This window comes from Podarcis gaigeae (assembly GCF_964106915.1).
Source record: "Podarcis gaigeae genome assembly, chromosome: 16".
In the NCBI taxonomy this organism is placed as follows: Eukaryota; Metazoa; Chordata; class Lepidosauria; order Squamata; family Lacertidae; genus Podarcis; species Podarcis gaigeae.
Genome location: NC_139693.1, coordinates 4505673 through 4524764, shown reverse-complemented (window position 1 = coordinate 4524764; position 19092 = coordinate 4505673). Strand labels below are relative to the sequence as shown.

The following is a 19092-nucleotide window of genomic DNA, read 5'->3' as shown; positions in this document are numbered from 1 at the left end:
CAACCGGCCTTTTCTAAAGTTTGCAAAAATTTGCACACACACTCACAGAAAAAGACCACCCAAGTTTGATGGTGCAAAAGAAATTTGTAGTCCCTGATTTTATTTTATTTTTCGGTGGGGACAAGGGCTAGCCAATGCAGTTTTGAAGACATTAGTAGGGCCCGATTGCCTGGTATATTTAAAACAAAAACAAAAACCTTTCAAAGAGTGTAAGAAGAAGGCGAAATGTCTAAGCTCCCTTCACCTCAAAGTTTAGTTCAGTTTATTTATCCCGGAAAGGTCAGTTGATGGGCCTCAGTGAAGTCCATTTCTCTGCAGCCTGTTTATTAATTTATGCAAAAAGGTTTTTAAAAGCGGTTTTCTGTGTTCCTGTTCCTCTTATGCTTATGTTAGCCCTTTATTCAGAAAAACAAACAAACAAGAGAAAGTATTCCCTCTTCTGTTCCAATAAAGGCCAAAAAATAATAATGAAGTTAAAAAGCAAAGTTGGTAGCCTGTGATTAAATTACAAATTTCTAATTTCTAATTTAAAATGCAATTATATAAAAACTATCTCATACCCAAACGAGCCAGGAAATTTGTGTGGAATGATATTCCAAGTGTCAATGAGTTGAAAAAAATATGAGACAAGTATCTTCTGAAACATATCAAAACCAGACACGCTTCGACTATGAAGTCTTCAGATAAATGTGGGAGCACATTGACTTACGTGAAGAGCCATGGAAATGTTTGCAATACACTTCAATGAAAAATTCTCTTATCAGCTGAAAAATATAGACCTTCTCGTCTTCCTAAATACATCATTTGGCCCCCAAATATATTTTCCCCCAAACAATGAATATTTTTGTACAGACAAGTTGCTCTGCTTAGAACTATGAGGACTAGAATCTTTCAATTATTTTTTAAGGGAGTGTCCACATCTCAGTGGTAGAGCCCACTGGTTGGACACAGAAGTTCAGCATCTCCAGGCTGGGACGGACTCCATCTCCAAAACCCTGAAAAGCTGATGTCAGTCAATGTAGTCAGGACCAAGCTAGATGGATCAGTAGTCTGACATGATAAAAAGCATCTTCCTGCCTTCCTTTTTTTAAAAATAACTTTTATTCAAAATTAAAACAAAACATATTATCCAGAAACATATCATCCTTATTCCCCCCCCATTTTTCCTCCCTCCCCCACAGAACCCACCCACCCCCACCCACCCCATGACTTCCCTCAGTTCCAGTCTTTGATTTCTCTAAAAATGCTGTTTTCTGCATGTTACACAGTTGTATAAATCCTCAAACTATTTAGCTGATTATTATCAATAAAAAGTTTGTGAATGTTTATTCAAAACCAGCCAAGGTGTCCAGTTCGCTTTGTTGTGTCTTCAAATACTTTGTAAAGGGTTCCCATTCATCTTTAAAGTCACAGTTATCCTTGTCCCGTAGCTTGTATGTCAGTTTTGCCAGTTCTGCATAGTCCACCAATTTTTCTTGCCACGATTCTTTAGTTGAGGTTTCTTCAGTCTTCCATCCTTGTGCTATTAAAACTCTCGCGGCCATTGTCGCATACATGAAGATGTTTTTCAGCTTTTTTGGTAGATCTTTCCCTACAATCCCTAATAAAAATGCTTCAGGTTTTTTAACAAATGTTAAATGGAACATTTTCTTCAATTCGATGTATATCATTTCCCAAATTTGTTTAATTACCTTACAATCCCACCACATATGATAAAATGTCCCCTCCTTTTCCTCATCTTCCTGTCTTCCTATTCATTCATCCCTGTATTTACAGTGATGAGGACTAGAACAGGGGTCAGTAACCTAAGGCCCATGGGCCGGAAGTGTCGTTTGACCGGCCCACAAGCTGCCCCTGAACTGAGTTGCCCGCTTGCGCTCTGCACTAAAACAGCGCAGTGTGGTGTGGGGACTTGCTTCCGCAGCGCTGGAAATCATATCTGCGCATGCACAGACACCGAAAATTGTGTCTGCACACACACAGATGCCGCGATCTGGCCCGCGATCTGGCCCACGAAAGGATCTCTGCGGGACCGATCCTGCCCAGGAAAGCTAAACCTTGCTGACCGCTGGACTAGAAGCTTACTTACAATACTGAGCTAGATGAACCAGCAGTATGGCTCAGTTTAAGATGGATTCCTCTGTTTTTGTTATGTACTGAATTTCTGAGGCTGGATGCTTGTGGTTTATTTTCACTGGCTTTTAAACAACTTGGTTATTCTCACACTATGTTGTATTTAATTGTTTACCACCTCAGGAATATTTGTCCCCTTTCACGACAGCGTAAAAATATTTTTACTTCTACTACTAATAATGTTTTAGATAATATTAAACATCATCCTTTGGAATTCTTTCCCTCTGTGTTCTTTTTGGCACCAGCAAGACTTCTTAAAGATCTTTCCTGTTTTGCACCTTTGCTGGTATTGTTTTTAAGGTGTCCTGATCGCTAGTGCGCTCGCTGCCCTGGACCCTTTTGGGGGGAAGGATGCCTGGATATAATTCAATAAACACAGCTGCTAATAATACTCTCCTTCCCCAGGTCAGCAAAGAGCGGTATCACTGGCAAACCCAGAATGTCAAGCAGACTGGCGTGGACGACATGGTCCTGTTGTCCAAGATCAATGAGGATGCCATCGTGGAGAACCTCAAGAAGCGGTTCATGGACGACTATATATTTGTATCCCCTTACACGTGTTGGGTTTTTTTTGTGGGGAGGGCCATAGTCAGCCTTGAGTAAAGGCTCTGGTCAATTCCCTTGGGGGGCAGAATTGAGGTATGGACCTGCCTTTTCCTTTTAAACAGGTCCAGGGCAGTTATGACGGGATTCTGGCAGAAATGGCTGCAGAAATTTGCCGATATCTGCTTATTTGTGTCCGGAATGGAATATGATCCAGAGAATGCGATGGGCGTTTGCTGCAGTTAACGGATTGTGGTTGAATCCTGACAAGACAGAAGTACTGTTCTTGGGGGATAGGGGTCTGGCGGGTGTGGAGGACTCCCTGGTCCTGATTGGGGTAACTGTGCCCCTGAAGGACCAGGTGCGTAGCCTGGGAGTCATTTTGAACTCACAGCTGTCCATGGAGGTGCAGGTCAAGTCTGTGTCCAGGGCGGCTGTCTACCAGCTCCATCTGGTACGCAGGATGAGACCCTCCCTGCTCGCAGACTGTCTCGCCAGAGTGCTGCATGCTCTGGTTATCTCCCGCTTGGACTACTGCAATGTGCTGTACGTGGGGTTACCTTTGAAGGTGATCCAGAAACTACAACTAATCCAGAATGCGGCAGCTAGACTGGGGACTGGGAGCGGCCGCTGAGACCACATAACACTGGTCTTGAAAGACCTACATTGGCTCTCAGTACATTTCCGAGCGCAATTCAAAGTGTTGGTACTGACCTTTTAAGCCCTAAGCAGCCTCGGCCCAGTATATCTGAAACAGTGTCTTCACTCCCGTCGTTCAGCCCAAATACTGAGGTCCTCCTCCGAGGGCCTTCTGGTGGTTCCCTCACTGCAAAAAGTGAGTTTACAGGGAACCAAGCAGAGGGCCTTCTCAGTAGTGGCGCCCGTCCTGTGGAACGCCCTCCTGTCAGATGTCAAGGAAATAAACATCTGACTTTTAAATGGCATCTGAAGGCCAGGGAGGTTTTTAATGCTCGAGGTTTTTTGCATTTTAATATTTTGTAGGAAGCCACCCAGATTGGCTGGGGCAACCCAGTGAGATGGGCGGCATATGTATAATATAATTATTGTTGTTATTATTATTTATGGCATTAAATACTGCCCTATACCCGGAGGTATATTATTCCATCTGCAAATGATATTTCATCGGTCGGGTTTCCGGCCCTCCCACCATTTGCATTGCAATGAACGAGTAGAATAATGCAATGGCAGCAAAATTAGTTCTGTAGATTATGTCATTTCACCGCAGCAAGTCAAATAATGGAGAAGGTCTGGATTGTCCTTTGGCCTGATCCAGCTTCAGGGCTCTGGCTGTTTCAGCTGGGAGGGAACCTGCTGGATTTGACTGCTCACTGAATTGCCTGCCCACCCTTGTCTTGTTCCTTGACCCTTGACTTTCAAAACATAAAAAGACCTACATTGGTCCTGTCCTGATTTCTGTGAACCCCTTCAAACAACTGCCCTACTTCACCGACCGCGAGATCGACATGTACCAGGGGGCGGTAAGTCACTAGGTTTGCCTTCTTTTTGTTTATGCAGCTGCTGAGGTGGAGAGTGCCCCTGGGCATGTGCAGAGTCCCACCCCCCCCTTCCGGTGACACTGGCTTCCCCAGCTTCCCTCAAAGCAACTATCGAGATCTGTCATTTGTAGGAATTCCATTTTTCTGAGCCTTGCGCTGACAATTAAACAAGAAGCATACATTGGCTCCCAGTACGTTTCTGAGCACAATTCAAAGTGTTGGTGCTGACCTTTAAAGCCTTAAACAGCCTCGGCCCAGTATATCTAAAGGAGCGTCTCCACCCCCATTGTTCTGCCCGGACGCTGAGGTCCAGTGCTGAGGGCCTTCTGGCGGTTCCCTCGCTGCTAGAAGCCAAGTTACAGAGAACCAGGCAGAGGGCCTTCTCGGTGGTGGCACCTGCCCTGTGGAACGCCCTCCCAGCAGGTCTCAAAGAGAACAACAACTACCTGACATTTAGAAGACATCTGAAGGCAGTCCTGTTCAGGGAAGTTTTTAATGTGTGACATTTTAATGTGTTTTTAATCTTTGTTGGAAACCGCCAAGAGTGGCTGGGGAAATCCAGCCAGATGGGCAGGGTACAAATAAATTATTATTATTATTATTATTATTATTATTATTATTATTATTATTATTATTATTGTCGAGGAACTTTTGGATTAGAACAGGGCAGGGGAATACCTGTGCCTTGCCCTACCCCGATAGTGACTCCCCATCAGATCAGTCGCAGAAGCCAGCATGGCCCAACAAGGAGGGAGGAGGATGGGAGTTATAGTTCAGCAGCGCCCAGAGGGCAAAAAGTTCCCCAGACCCAACTCAGAGTCTCAGCTACCCAGGAAAGCTCTCTTGAACACCAAAGCAACAAAAAGATATTCTGTGTCCCGTGCCAGGCAGTCAGAAATTCAACTTTCCCGGGTAGCAACGGGTGGTCAGCTTCACCTGTTGTATTCCTGCCTACTGTGCTGCTCCTACCTTCCAGAACGGGGAGGAAGGTGGGAGCTGGCCTGAAACTCTGCTGGAGCCTGGGAATGGCTTCCTCTTCTCCAGTGACGCTGCGAAAGCCGTGAGTCAAAGGAGGGAGTGTGGCCACACTCAGAGTTGTGCAACTGGAACCTCGGCGCCCAGTCAGAAGTGCCATTGATTTGCCATGCCTACTCTGTCCCACATGGAGGTCTGCTTTGCTCTGGCACTGCCATCTAGTGGCCAGTGGGCAGACCATCCCCTTTAACAGCCAGCTGTAGGGAGGGAGACTGATGGATGGATAAAGGTAAAGGGACCCCTGACCATTAGGTCCAGTCGTGACCGATTCTGGGGTTGCGGCGCTCATCTCGCTTTATTGGCCGAGGGAGCCGGCGTACAGCTTCCGGGTCATGTGGCCAGCATGACTAAGCCGCTTCTGGCGAAACAGAGCAGCGCACGGAAATGCCGTTTACCTTCCCACTGGGAAGGTTTCTACTTGCACTTTGAAGTGCTTTCGAACTGCTAGGTTGGCAGGAGCTGGGACTGAACAACGGGAGCTCACCCCGTTGTGGGGATTTGAACCGCCGACCTTCTGATCGGCAAGTCCTAGGCTCTGTGGTTTAACCCACAGTGCCACCTGCGTGGATGGATAGATAGATATTAAAAATGTTTCACAGAATCATGGAATTGTAGGAAGGGACCCCTTAGGATAGCAATCCTTACCTAAGGAGCCACGTGGCTGTTTTTCAAAAAGCTCTGTTTTGCTCCCCGCCCCCCCCCCCCAGGTTTTAATTTGCTCTTGCTGTTTTTTTGCCTTACTCCGTTCCGCTATAATGATTTGTCAGGCTCAAGCTGTATTTATATTTCATGCACGAATTTGCATACGCACCCCAAAACACTTTGGCGGCAGAGCAATTAACAAATATTTTAAACGGACCGCCACTAATCAGCAGAGCTGTGCAAATAACTTATTATTTGGTGGGATCCGGCTAAGTTCTGCTTAGAGAAGACGCAATGAAATGCAGGGACCTAAGTTTGTTCTGTTGATTTTTGCGCTCTCCAAAAAAGCGTGTATAAATGAATGAATGATTGCTGGTGGTGATGTTGAAATTCCTCTAAATCAGGCATAGGCAAACTCGGCCCTCCAGATGTTTTGGGACTACAACTCCCATCATCCCTAGCTAACAGGACCCGTGGTCAGGGATAATGGGAATTGTAGTCTCAAAACATCTGGAGGGCCGAGTTTGCCTATGCCTGCTCTGAATGGGTGCGTACAGTTACAAGATGTGTGTCTCTTGCTGTGTGGGATTAAACGAGAAGGGGGGGGGGAGCCACCTTGAGATATAAAAGTAATAGGCAAAAGATTTATACGATCTGAGGAGAAAATTTACTTACAGAAACATTGTAAAATTTTTGAATGTTGATGACATTGAAATGAAATGAAGGGGTTCTAGTAATAAGGTAAAATAAGAATATGTAAGAATGGATTGGTATTAGATGAAAATTGGAAACTATAATATGCGAGGAAAAATAATTAAGGATAAACAAATAAGATATTAATTTGCTGAACCAATTTCTAAATGGAATACAAAAAAGGGAGGTGTGAGGAAGTCAGGAAAATAAGTTAATGAATAGTGAGAAATTTAAAAAAGAGGGATTTTTATTTTTTACTTTTTCGTTTTCTTTATATGTTAAGTTTGTTTTTTTTGTATTTTTGTGTTTTTGTACTTTTCTTGTGTCTTTTTATCTATTGTCTTAAAATTTTTCTTTTTGTTAAAAACTTAATAAAATATTATATAAAAAGATATAAAAGTAATAAATAAATAAATTCTCCAGGTAGTCATTTTTATGCCTGTGTCATTGCCATGATAGGAAATCCCCCCCCCCCCGAAGGCCCTTTGTTACCTAGATCTTAAAATACCTTGGAAAGCAAAGGTTTTCTGGAAAATAGGATAATCAAAGGTCTTACATGGACCATGTCTTCCTCACAGGCGCAATATGAAAACCCTCCCCATATCTATGCTCTGGCTGATAACATGTACCGGAACATGTTGATTGACGGGGAGAATCAGTGTGTCATTATCAGGTAAGGTCACAGGGACAGAAAGGGTGCCATTGATATGGAGAAAGGTTGTGTTGTTTGGGGGCTTTTAGATTAGAAAAAAGGCGACATAAGCAGTGGGGGAGATACATGTTATTTGTAAAATCATGCACAGGGTGGAGAACAGGGTAGGGAAGTTTGGGGGGAGGGGTTGGTAAAGATTTTTTTATTTCATTTTAGAAATTAAATATATAAAACAAAGAGATGACAGACTGGCAGAAATTGAAAGATGAAAAAAAAAAGGCACATATAATCTGTGCTGTTGCAGAGAGGTTAACATGATGAAGTCCAAGTCACGAAAGCAAAAAGCGAGAATAAATGTTGTATACAGATGAAGAATATTAGCATTATCTGACTAGCAAGTCTAGTTCCCGATTTGCCAGCCTTCTGATGATGGCTTGAAAATGATAGTTCTCTAGCATATGCAAGAAAGGAATGCCAAATCATATAAAACGTGCTTGCAGGTTCTAGTCCTTGTCAAAATCTCAAATCATATGTGGTTTTCTCCATAATAGTATATTCCAGTGTGACTGGTACCAAGTGTCTGGTGTATGATTTTAGTACCTCTCTTTGCAGCTAAACCCCTCTTGGTTCTTTGATATCTTCCTCTCTTTGTGTTCTAGTGGGGAGAGCGGCGCCGGCAAGACTGTAGCAGCCAAATACATCATGGGCTACATCTCCAAGGTGTCTGGTGGAGGCCCCAAAGTGCAGGTATTAAACCACATTGGCTAAATTTCCCCACCCTTGTTTCCAAACAGTGGTGCTTAACATGAGCCAGTTGCATGATGCAGCAGCAAAAAAAGCTAATGCTATTCTGGGCTGTATCAACAGAAATCTAGTGTCCAAATCAAGGGAAGTAATAAGGTAAAGGGACCCCTGACCATTAGGTCCAGTCGTGGCCGACTCTGGGGTTGCGGTGCTCATCTCGCTTTACTGGCCGAGGGAGCCGGCGTACAGTTTCCGGGTCATGTGGCCAGCATGACTAAGCCACTTCTGGCGAACCAGAGCAGCGCATGGAAACGCCGTTTACCTTCCCGCCGGAGCGGTACCTATTTATCTACTTGCACTTTGACGTGCTTTCAAACTGCTAGGTTGGCAGGAGCTGGGACCGAGCAACAGGAGCTCACCCCGTCGCGGGGATTCGAACCCCCGACCTTCTGATCGGCAAGTCCTAGGCTCTGTGGTTTAACCCACAGCGCCACCCGGGTCAGGGAAGTCATAGTCCTGCTCTATTCTGCCTTGGTCAGAGCATACCTGGAATACTGTGTCCAGTTCTGGGCACCACAGTTTTAGAAGGATGTTGACAAGCTGGAACATGTGCAGAGGAGGGCGACCAAGATGGTTAAGGATCTGGGATCCAAGCCTTATGAGGAATGGTTGAGGGAGCTGCGTGTGTTTGTCCTGGGGGGAAAGGAGACAGAGGAGATGTGATAGCCATCTTCAAATATCTGAAGGGCCGTGTCACGTGGAAGATTGAGCAAGCGAGTTTCCTGCTGCTGTTGCAAAGCGTAGGGCCCAAATCACTGGATTTAAGTGACAGCAGAAAAAGAATCAGATTAAACCTTGGGAAGGACTTTCAGAGGGTAAGGGGGCAGATTCCCTCGGAAGGTGGTGGACTCTCCTATATTGGAGATCTTTAAGCAAAGGTTGGGTGGCCATCTATTGTGGATTGTCACTGTCCAGTCTACAGGCAATCGAAGTCCCGCCGGAGGACATTGGGACTACGGGCAAGATGGCGGGGTGGGAGCAGGAACGAGGGTCCAGAAGCCAGGGGTCCGAGGGTCAGGAAGCAGGGAGTCACGAAGTCCAGGGTCCGAGGGTCGAGAAGCACGGAGTCACAAAGTCCAGGGTCGAGAAGCAGGGAGTCATGAAGTCCAGGGTCCGAGGGTCAGGAAGCAAGGAGTCACGAAGTCCGGGGGTTGAGAAGCAGGGAGTCACGAAGTCAAGGGTCCGAGGGTCAGGAAACAAAAAGCCAAACGCAGCAAGGCAAGAAAAGTGTTGCTGTGGCAAAGAGCCGAAGGGAAATGCTGACCTTATATCCCTTCCTGGCTCTTGCCACCAGGTGCTGTGAGTTACCAATCAGCCTCACCTGTGCGGCCACGCCTTGCCTCTCCAGAACAAACTTAGGAAGGCCCCAATCCTGCGAAGCCCTACTGGTCACAGGGCCTGGCTCCTGCACGCACTCCTAACATGAATGCTTTAGTTGAGATTCCTGCATTTCAGGGGGTTAGACTAGATGCCTCTTAGGGTCCTTTCCAAGTCTATGGTTCTATGATGTTAATTGAGAGGGGGCTCTTGCGTGTCTCAGGCAATTGTAAGCAAAGGAGCTGTACCAGATTTAATATCAACCCCTCCCCAACCCCATTTCTACCTCAGCACGTGAAGGAAATCATCCTGAAATCCAACCCTCTCCTGGAGGCATTTGGGAACGCCAAGACGGTTCGGAACAACAACTCGAGCCGATTTGTAAGTGTCTGCGAAGCCAAGACTGGAGATCTGTTTGTGACATGTGGGCTCTCACTGGGAGGTTTGGCTTTCCTGGCTGCTGACACCGACTCCATGAGGCCTAGAAACTCGGCAGTGTCGTTTCAAAAGCAGAAACGCAAAAGCAAAACACAAATGGGCATTCTGGGGAAGCTGAATTTTTAGGCACCCAGTAAGAATAGAAGGAATTGTGGCTTACACACAGTCTTATCTTATTTCTGTGACCCCTTTAGTTAGTCACTATTTGAGATAAAAGACATTCGCCAGCCATCCCTTCCTTTCAGATGCATGTTTGACACCTTTTTACTCCCTGATGTCTTTTCTGACTGATACTTTAAATTGTCGTCGACGGATTGTCTTCTTTTGGTGTTATTTTCTCTGCATGATTGTCTGTGTGTCCTTTATACCTCCTTTTTTCCTACACCACTTGTGATAATTTATAATGTGAGCAGTTTATAAATTTAAAAATCTGAAGGAGCGTATCCACCCCCATCGTTCTACCTGCCACTGAGGTCCAGCTCCAAGGGCCTTCTGGTGGTTCCCTCCCTGCAAGAAGCCAAGTTACAGGGAACCAGGCAGAGGGCCTTCTCGGTAGTGGCGCCCGCCCTGTGAAACGCCCTCCCACCCGATGTCAAAGAGAACAACAACTACCAGACTTTTAGAAGACATCTGAAGGCAGCCCTCTTTAGGGAAGCTTTTAATGTTTGATGCATTATTGTATTTTAATATTTTGTTGGAAGCCACCCAGAGTGGCTGGGGAAGCCCAGCCAGATGGGCGGGGTATAAAAATAAATTATTATTATTAATTATTATTATTATCATATAAGAGAAAAGGTCACCCTTTAACCCAGAGGTAAGGAATATCCGTGGGCCTCCCAAGATAGGACTCTGACTTCCATCATCTCCAGCTAGTCTGTCAGGGGTGAGGATGGGACTTGTTGTTCACCAAGATCTGGAGAGTTCCCTGCTTAAACTGCCATAATAACAAGGACAGTGGTGTGATAAAAGGGATACTTAATCCCCCCTACACTGATAAGAAATGATAATTTATTATTTATACCCTGCCTATCTGGCTGGGTTTCCCCAGCCACTCTTGGCAGCTCCCAACAGAATATTATTATAATTAATAATAAAGTGATAAAACATCAAACATTAAAAACTTCCCTGAACAGGGCTGCCTTCAGATGTCTTATTAAAGTCAGATAGTTGTTTACTGCCTTGACATCTGATGGGAGGGCGTTCCACAGGGAGGGTGCCACTACCGAGAAGGCCCTCTGCCTGGTTCCCTGTAACTTGGCTTCTTGCAGGGAGGGAACCCCTAGAAGGCCCTCGGTGCTGGACCTCAGTGTCCGGGCAGAATGATGGGGGTGAAGACGCTCCTTCAGGCATATTGAGAAGGTGCCCTGGTATTCTGTTTTAAATCCCCTACAAACTTCTAACTGGGGTTAAAATGAGTCGAATGAACCCATTTCAACATGGCGGGAGTCACCAACGTGGTGCCGGTGGGTGTTTCCTGGGAGCCACAAAGCTCCCTTTGCTCCCAACACACACTCATTGCTCCCTTGGTTGGGAGGGGATGAGGCCGGATTCATTTTGCAAAAATTTCACGGAATGGAAGGAGGAAGTGGGGGGAAGGGGCACTCTGTCCCATTTTCTCTCTCCCCTCTATGGTCTTTCCGAGGCGAATTCCTCAACCCAGATCTTTTGAAACAGAGAAGGACAGGAGGGTGCCACCCCTCTGTGGGTGGGTACTAAGTCAGGGGGGGGGAGAGAAGCAATTGGGTGGGTGGGCGCCCACAGCACTCACTCAAATACCCCTATGACTCAGAGGTCTAAAAAAAGGTTGGTGACCTCTTAGCCGGATTTATTTTGTTTGCCAATTCAACAATGATTGGGGGGTTGGGGGGACTCGGGAAGCATAATTCTAACGGAGTCCCCTTCCTGTTTGCCCCCCAGGGCAAGTATTTTGAGATCCAGTTCAGCCGGGGCGGGGAGCCCGACGGAGGCAAGATCTCCAACTTCCTGCTGGAGAAGTCTCGTGTCGTCAGCCAGAACCCAGGAGAGAGGAGCTTCCATATCTACTATCAGGTGATGGATCAGGCCCAAATTATCTTATGGGAAGAGGCCAGAGGGGTGTGTTTGTGTGTGTGTGTTTCGGTGTCCTTCAGAGCTAAAACTGGCATCCCCAAGGGGTGGCATCCCTGAGCCACCCCCCTTGCCAGCTCTGCTTCGTGGCCTCAAGCGGTTTATCCTGGAAAACATAGCTGTCAACGTTTCCCTTTATTTAAGGGAAATTCCCTTATTCCGAATAGGATTCCTCGCAAGAAAAGGGAAAAGTTACGCTGGAAAAGGGGAACAAACAATGCCACTGTTCCACCTTACAATGCCGCTGGAGGTTTGCAGAGTTTTTTGAACTCTTTTTCAATTTTATTTTTATTTATACTTTTCAGATTTATATGTTTCACTAGTTTTGCAATCATTTTGACATTTCGAAACTTGACTTCCTTCCCCCTCTTTCTGCGGTTCCTTAAGTTTATTTTTAATATCTTCTGCATATCCAAATTAACTTAATTTGTTCATTTGTTCATCTACTTTAAATATATACTCTTATGAAACCGCAGGTTATTACAAGAATCCTGCCAGTGTTGTTATCTGTTTACAGTTTACCTGTAAATATTCAATAAACCATTTCCATTCTTTTATAAAAAGTTTGTTAGCTTGATCTCTTATTCTTCTGGTAAGTTCTGCCATTTCTGCATGTTCCATAAGTTTTTGTATCCATTCTTCGTTTGCCAGGACTTCTTCCTCTTTCCATTTTTGGACAAGTAACATTTTTGTCCCTATAATTCCCAAGAGAAAAGCTTTTTATTATTATTATTTTTTACAAACATTATTTTAAGCATCCTTTTCATTTCATTATGTATCATTTTTTGAACTCTTAAGACATTTGTGCTGTTCTACGTTATAAGGTTGTTGTAAAGGGTTTGCAGAGTTGAAAAGTTTCTTGAGCTCTTAACATGTTTTGCACAGATACAGTCTTATTTTGTTTATTAATTACCTTTCCCCTTTTCCTTCCCCTCCTCACTGCAGCTGCTGGAAGGAGCCAGCGCAGAGCAGCGAGAAAATTTGGGTATCACCACTCCAGATTATTACTACTACCTCAACCAGTCGGCAGCTTACAAAGTGGAAGACGTCAACGACCACCAGGAATTTCAGGAGACATTGGTATGAAACCAAGGCTTTTAAATCATCATCCTCATTTTATAAAATTTATAGCCCTCTTGTTTGTAAAGTGGGGGGGGGGGAGCCCTTCAAAGCAGAAAATATTATCCGTTAAAAACAACTATTTAAAACATCCAAAAGATTATTTAAAGCTGCTCCAAACCAGATCAAAACACATGTTGACATGGGTCTGGAAAGAGTGGCCTGAACAAAATTGTTTCTAGCCGGTGCCGAAAAGAGGTCCGTGAAGGCCTGATTTCAAGAGGCAAGGAGTTCCATAGTGTGGATGCTGCCACACTAAAGGATCGATTTCTTGCAAGATGGAATAAGTATTAGGGGGCCAGTTCTGTGCTTGCTGTGTTTGATGATCTGTGCATTTTCTCCTGCCCTAATGGAGGTCACTCAGCTAGAATCCAGGCCATTTCCCTGCTGAGCGCTCAAGAAACTGTGGTCAGTCCATTTAGAGGGCAAGAGTTTCAGGGGACCTAGACCCAGGGGCAGAGCAGGGTGGGGGCAGTTATTTTTTCCTTTAATTTTTTTTTGGGGGGGGGGCCCAAGAGAGCGGAGCCCTAAGTTATAGTTTGTTTAGCTTATACGTGAATCTGGCACTGCATATAGTAGTACACTGAGCTCCTTGAAGGAAACGCAGAGCACAATTTTTCAAAGCACAAACTGGTTAAATTAATGAAAACACAACCAAGAGAATATTTTTTCCTCAAGGGGGGAGAACAATTTGCATGTGTATTCCCCTGAAGGAAAGGGAATTGGAACATGACCAAAGACACGTAGCCCATAATTTTGACGTCACCTGGTCCCCGTTTTTCTTCTTTAGAGGTTTCCCCTTTGGTACAGTCTCCTTTTCACAAAATTGCAGAATCGGAAGGGGACCCCAAATGCCATCTAGCCCGACCCCACTGCAATGGCGTCTCTTTCTCTCCCTCCCATCTCCAGACAGCCATGGATGTGGTGGGCCTCTCGGGGGAAGAGCAAGCCTTGGTGCTCCAGATCGTGGCCGGGATCCTGCACCTGGGCAACATCACTTTCCGGGAGTCGGGCAATTACGCCATGGTGGAGAGCGAGGACTGTGAGTTGTGGGGCTGGCAGCTGAGGGGTTTCAGCGGCGGCTGGTTCCCCTTGGGACCGGTAGGGTGGAAGGCAAGGGAGTCCAGCAGTAGGGGGCGCTGGTTTCAACACTTGTGACTTCCTCAGGAAAAGAAACCAACAACTGTCGTTTGTTAAGAGTGCTTTCCCCCTCACAGAGCTACAATTCCCAGATTTCCCTGAGGGGAACGAGGAGCCCCAGCACCCTTAGCAAACTACAGTTCCCAGGGTTCTTCGTGGGGGAGCCGCGACTGTCTAAAGCAGGGTGGCAGTGCTCTTAAGTGTGTGCCGCAAATCTGGCCTGAAAACAACCGTGGCAGCCAAGTCCCCTCTCTCCCCCAGTCCTGGCTTTCCCATCGTACCTCTTGGCCATCGACCAGCAACGCCTCAAGGAGAAGCTGACCAGCCGAAAGATGGACAGCAAGTGGGGCGGGCAGCAGGAGGTGATTGACGTGACGCTGAACGTGGAGCAGGCCAGCTTCACTCGGGACGCCCTCTCCAAGGCCCTCTACGCCCGCCTCTTCGACTTCCTGGTGGACGTGAGTTTCAGGGCTGGGCACCCAACAGGGCATGGAGGTGGGTGGGTGGACATTTTGAGAATGGCCTGTTCCAAAGACCCACTCAGGTGACCGCATTTGTCACCTGGGTCTCCAGCCTATGGCGATTTGACTTTTGTCCAAACATGCGGTAAAACATATGTTCCAAAAATACAGTAAAGGTTCGCTATCTATGCTAGCATTTGATTGACGTTGGAGTGAGACTGAGTTGAGAAATAAGACTAAGAGCACATACAGTGGAGCCCCCAGTTCCGGAGCCCCGTTCGCATCCAGAAGCAAACGCAACCCGTGTCCACACGTGCGCAGGTCACAATTTGCTGCTTCCGCGCATTTTGACCATCTGCGCATGCGCGAGTGGCGAAACCCGGAAGTAACTGCTCCGTAACTGCAAAACACAACTCTCTGTAGGTCGCTGATGCTGCAAGCAGAGGACTCCTGCATGCTAAGTCCTGGTTATTTAGATTTGATTGTAAAAACTTGGCTTATTTCATGAGATCTGCCTCCTTCTCCCTCTTCCCTTCTGTCCGCTGCTCTTATTTGCTCTCAGGCTGTCAACAAGGCCATACAGAAAGACCGCCAGGAATACAGCATCGGGGTTCTGGATATCTACGGCTTTGAGATCTTCCAGGTAATTTAAAAAAAGGAAATAGCAGATTCCCCTGAAACGTGGGGCACACCCCTCCTCTAATAATAATAATAATAATAATAATAATAATAATAATAATATTTTATTTGTACCCCGCCCATCTGGCTGGGTTTCCCCAGCCACTCTGGGTGGCTTCCAACAAAAATTAAAAATACATTACAATGCTTTGCACCCACCATTATTTTCAGAGGATTCTGCTTGAGAAACTGCTCTGCCTTCCTGGCTGCCTATTTTCCCCCAGGAAAGGAACAAGCAAATATAATAACTAAATAATATATATGCATATTGATGCACATTTTTTCTACAAGCTGGAGACAGGCGCAGAGACCCAGGGCTTGTTCCAACTGAGTCTCGTTGGTGGAGGGTTGAGAAGCTGAGGTCAGGGCAGCGATGCCCAACATTTCTGTCCCCCCGCCGCAACCCAAATCTCCAACTTCCCCTCCTGCGACTCTCGAGTTCTTCCTGACAGCCCCTTCTTTCTTCCTCGCTGCAGAAAAATGGATTCGAACAGTTTTGCATCAACTTTGTGAACGAGAAGCTGCAGCAGATTTTCATCGAGCTGACGCTGAAGGCCGAACAGGTGAGAGAGACCGGCGGTTGTGTTTTCCGAGCCAGTTGGTGTTCATTTGGCGTAGGAAGTGAAACGGACAAGAGATCTCCTTAATTGATTGGATCACCCCCCCTTAAATAGATTGTGGGTTCTTTTGAGTGGGTCCTGTGGCTCATTTTTCAATGTTGCGTAGCGACACATTTCCAGATGACTGTTATATGCCCTACAAGGAATGTCCACATTACGGCGATCATTGACAGATGTTGTCGGCCTCCACCTCCCATCAGTCCCAGCCAGTGTGGGGATGATGGGAGTTGTAGTTTGGCAGAATCTGGAGGACCATCTCTACTGTAGGTAAAGGTAAAGGGACCCCTGACCATTAGGTCCAGTCGTGACCGACTCTGGGGTTGCGGCGCTCATCTCGCTTTATTGGCCGAGGAAGTCGGCGTACAGCTTCTGAGTCATGTGGCCAGCATGACTAAGCCGCTTCTGGCGAACCAGAGCAGCTCATGGAAACGCCGTTTACCTTCCCGCTAGAGTGGTACCTATTTATCTAATTGCACTTTAGCATGCTTTCGAACTGCTAGGTTGGCAGGAGCAGGGACTGAGCAACGGGAGCTCATCCCGTCACGGGGATTCGAACCGCCGACCTTCTGATCGGCAAGTCCTAGGCTCTGTGGTTTAACCCACAGCGCCACCCATGTCCCATCCCTACTGTAGATAGCGCCTATTGGCCAGTGTCCGTGATATCATTCACACATGATCCCAGGAGCAGTTTAGTGCTGATGGAAAGAGAGAGAGAGAGTTTGTGTGTGTTGTGCAAGTTTAGCCCGTTGTCCAGCTGCTCATTTGTTCTATCCCTTTCCCTGTTCCTCTTCTCCCCTCCCACAATCCCCCTCTTCGGACCCACAGGAGGAATACGTCCAGGAGGGCATCCGCTGGAACGCCATCGATTACTTCAACAACAAAGTTGTGTGTGACCTCATCGAGAACAAAGTGGTGAGTGGGGAAAATATTGGGACGATATTGGGATGGGGGGGCAACTCCCATCTATTGGGGGGCACAATTAGTGCCAGCAACATCCGTTAGGAGTTTGGGTGTAATCTTTGACACCTCCCTTTCCATGGAGGCGCAGATTGTAGCTATAACAAAGGCGGCATTTTTTCATCTCCGCCAAGCTAATCAGTTGGCTCCTTACCTCTCTCGCCCTGACCTAGCCACTGTGATCCACGTGACAGTCACCTCCAGACTGGATTATTGTAACTTGCTCTACGCGGCTGCCCTTGAGACTGACCCAGAAACTCCAGCGGGTGCAGAATGCCATGGCGAGACTCCTTACGGGGTCCTCACCACGGGATCACATTCACCCAGTGCTATACCAGCTGCACTGGCTCCCGGTGGAGTACAGGATCAGGTTTAAGGTGCTGATTTTAACCTTTCAAGCCCTATACAGCCTAGGACCCTCGTACCTATGGGACCGCCTCTCCTGGTATGTCCCACGGAGGACCTTACAGTCTTCAAATAAAAACATCTTGGAGATCCCAGGGCACAGGGAGGTTAGGCTGGCCTCGACCAGAGCCAGGGCTTTTTCGGCTGTGGCTCCGATCTGGTGGAACGCTCTGTCCCAAGAGACTAGGGCCCTGCAGGACTTGATATTTTTCCGCAGAGCCTGCAAGACGGAGCTGTTCCACCTGGCCTTTGGCCAAGGCACAGTCTGACCCCCTCCTTTGACAATCCTCGCAGAACTCTAGCCCAATGGTTGCCATTAATTTGATTCTGAATTGATTTGATTCTGAATTGATTTTAGAATGTATTTCAATTAATTGTTTGTGATTTTATGTAAACTGTGTTACTTTTACTGTTGTTAGCCGCTCTGAGCCCGGCTTCGGCTGGTAAGGGCAGGATATAAATAAAACTTTATTATTATTATTATTTATTAAAAGTTGAAGGAGGAGCCTCACCACCTCCTGCGTCCCGGGGTTCATACCTGCCTGAACTGTCGCCTCTCCCCTCAAAGAACCCTGGGAGTTGTCGCTGGGCAAGGGTGCAGAGTGGCTCCTGTTATAGAGATTCTTTTGGGGGCGCAAGTTGACTCGGGGGGGGGGGGAATAGGGAAGAAAACACCAGAGGAAAAACAAGCCTGACAGCTTAGCAGTAGAATAAGCATCAATACATCCATCTTAGTTTACAAATACAGATCGATATGTATGCCATCCAAATGACCAAACAGGTATCCAAGCAAAAGGGGTGCATGTATAGAGTACATCCAATTTGGTGGCCGTCGTTGCCTCCTGCAGCAGAGAGTTCCACAGATTAACTCTGCACCGCACGACAAAGTCAAAAGGTTTTTGATTGAGTTCCACTGAAATGAGCCTGCATTTTAATGTTTTAATGTTGTGTTTTAATTTTGTTTTTTAAGCTGTATTCTAATCAATTGTTTTTATATTTGGTGTTAGCCGCCCTGAGCCCGGTCTTGGCTGGGGAGGGAGGGGTATAAATAAAAGTTGTTATTATTATTATTATTATTATTATTATTATTATTATTATTAAAGTCCTTTCTTTTATTTGTCCCAAATCTCCCAACGTTCGGCTTCATTGGATATCAGCCACGTGAAGCCCCACTGAGGGGACTTTGGGTCGGTTGCCCTCCCTCGCAGGGTTGTTGTGAAGATAAAATGGAGAGGGAGAAGTTCGCACTCGGCACTTTGAGCTCTTTTTTGGAGGGGGAAGGGGAAATACAAATGCAACAAGAAGATATTAATACTACTGATGATATCAATATTATGTTATATTATGATATAATTATACTAATCGTTAATAATTGTTCAATAATAATGATATATCTAACATGCATATATGCACAAACGAAAACAATCTCCCATCCCAATTAATTCAGCTCCTAGCCTCCTCTTATTTATTTATTTTCTCTTCCTCTCCTCTTTAACCCCCCCCCCACGCGTTGCTGCGCCCACTCCCAGAATCCTCCAGGGCTGATGAGCATCCTGGACGACGTCTGTGCCACGATGCACGCCAAGGGCGAGGGGGCCGACCACAACCTCTTGCAGAAGCTCCAGACGGCTCTGGGGACCCACCCCCACTTCAACAGTTGGAACCAGGGCTTCGTCATCCACCATTATGCCGGGAAGGTCAGTGCCCCCCAGGAGGGGAATCTGAGAAGGAAGCAGTGGGTAGGTCTCCCTCCTCCCTCATCCACGGAACTGTGCATCTTTTTTGAATAGAGGTTGAATCCTGACAAGACAGAAGTACTGTTCTTGGGGGAC

General features: G+C 46.4%; 1 protein-coding gene across 2 annotated transcripts in view; it reads left to right on the top strand.

Annotated features, from left to right (window-relative positions):
* The window catches only part of LOC310833158 (unconventional myosin-Ie-like), a 45998-nt gene that overhangs the window by 11898 nt on the left and 15008 nt on the right, over positions 1–19092 (top strand). For both annotated transcript variants that reach the window (XM_083715585.1, XM_083715586.1), the window contains exons 2-14: positions 2539–2676; positions 4086–4175; positions 7142–7236; positions 7875–7962; positions 9628–9717; positions 11692–11823; positions 12826–12960; positions 13909–14041; positions 14401–14597; positions 15163–15243; positions 15755–15841; positions 16724–16810; positions 18790–18957. In XM_083715585.1, coding sequence (XP_083571711.1) covers positions 2539–2676; positions 4086–4175; positions 7142–7236; positions 7875–7962; positions 9628–9717; positions 11692–11823; positions 12826–12960; positions 13909–14041; positions 14401–14597; positions 15163–15243; positions 15755–15841; positions 16724–16810; positions 18790–18957 — 1521 coding nt within the window. The remainder of the gene's footprint in view (positions 1–2538; positions 2677–4085; positions 4176–7141; positions 7237–7874; positions 7963–9627; positions 9718–11691; positions 11824–12825; positions 12961–13908; positions 14042–14400; positions 14598–15162; positions 15244–15754; positions 15842–16723; positions 16811–18789; positions 18958–19092) is intronic.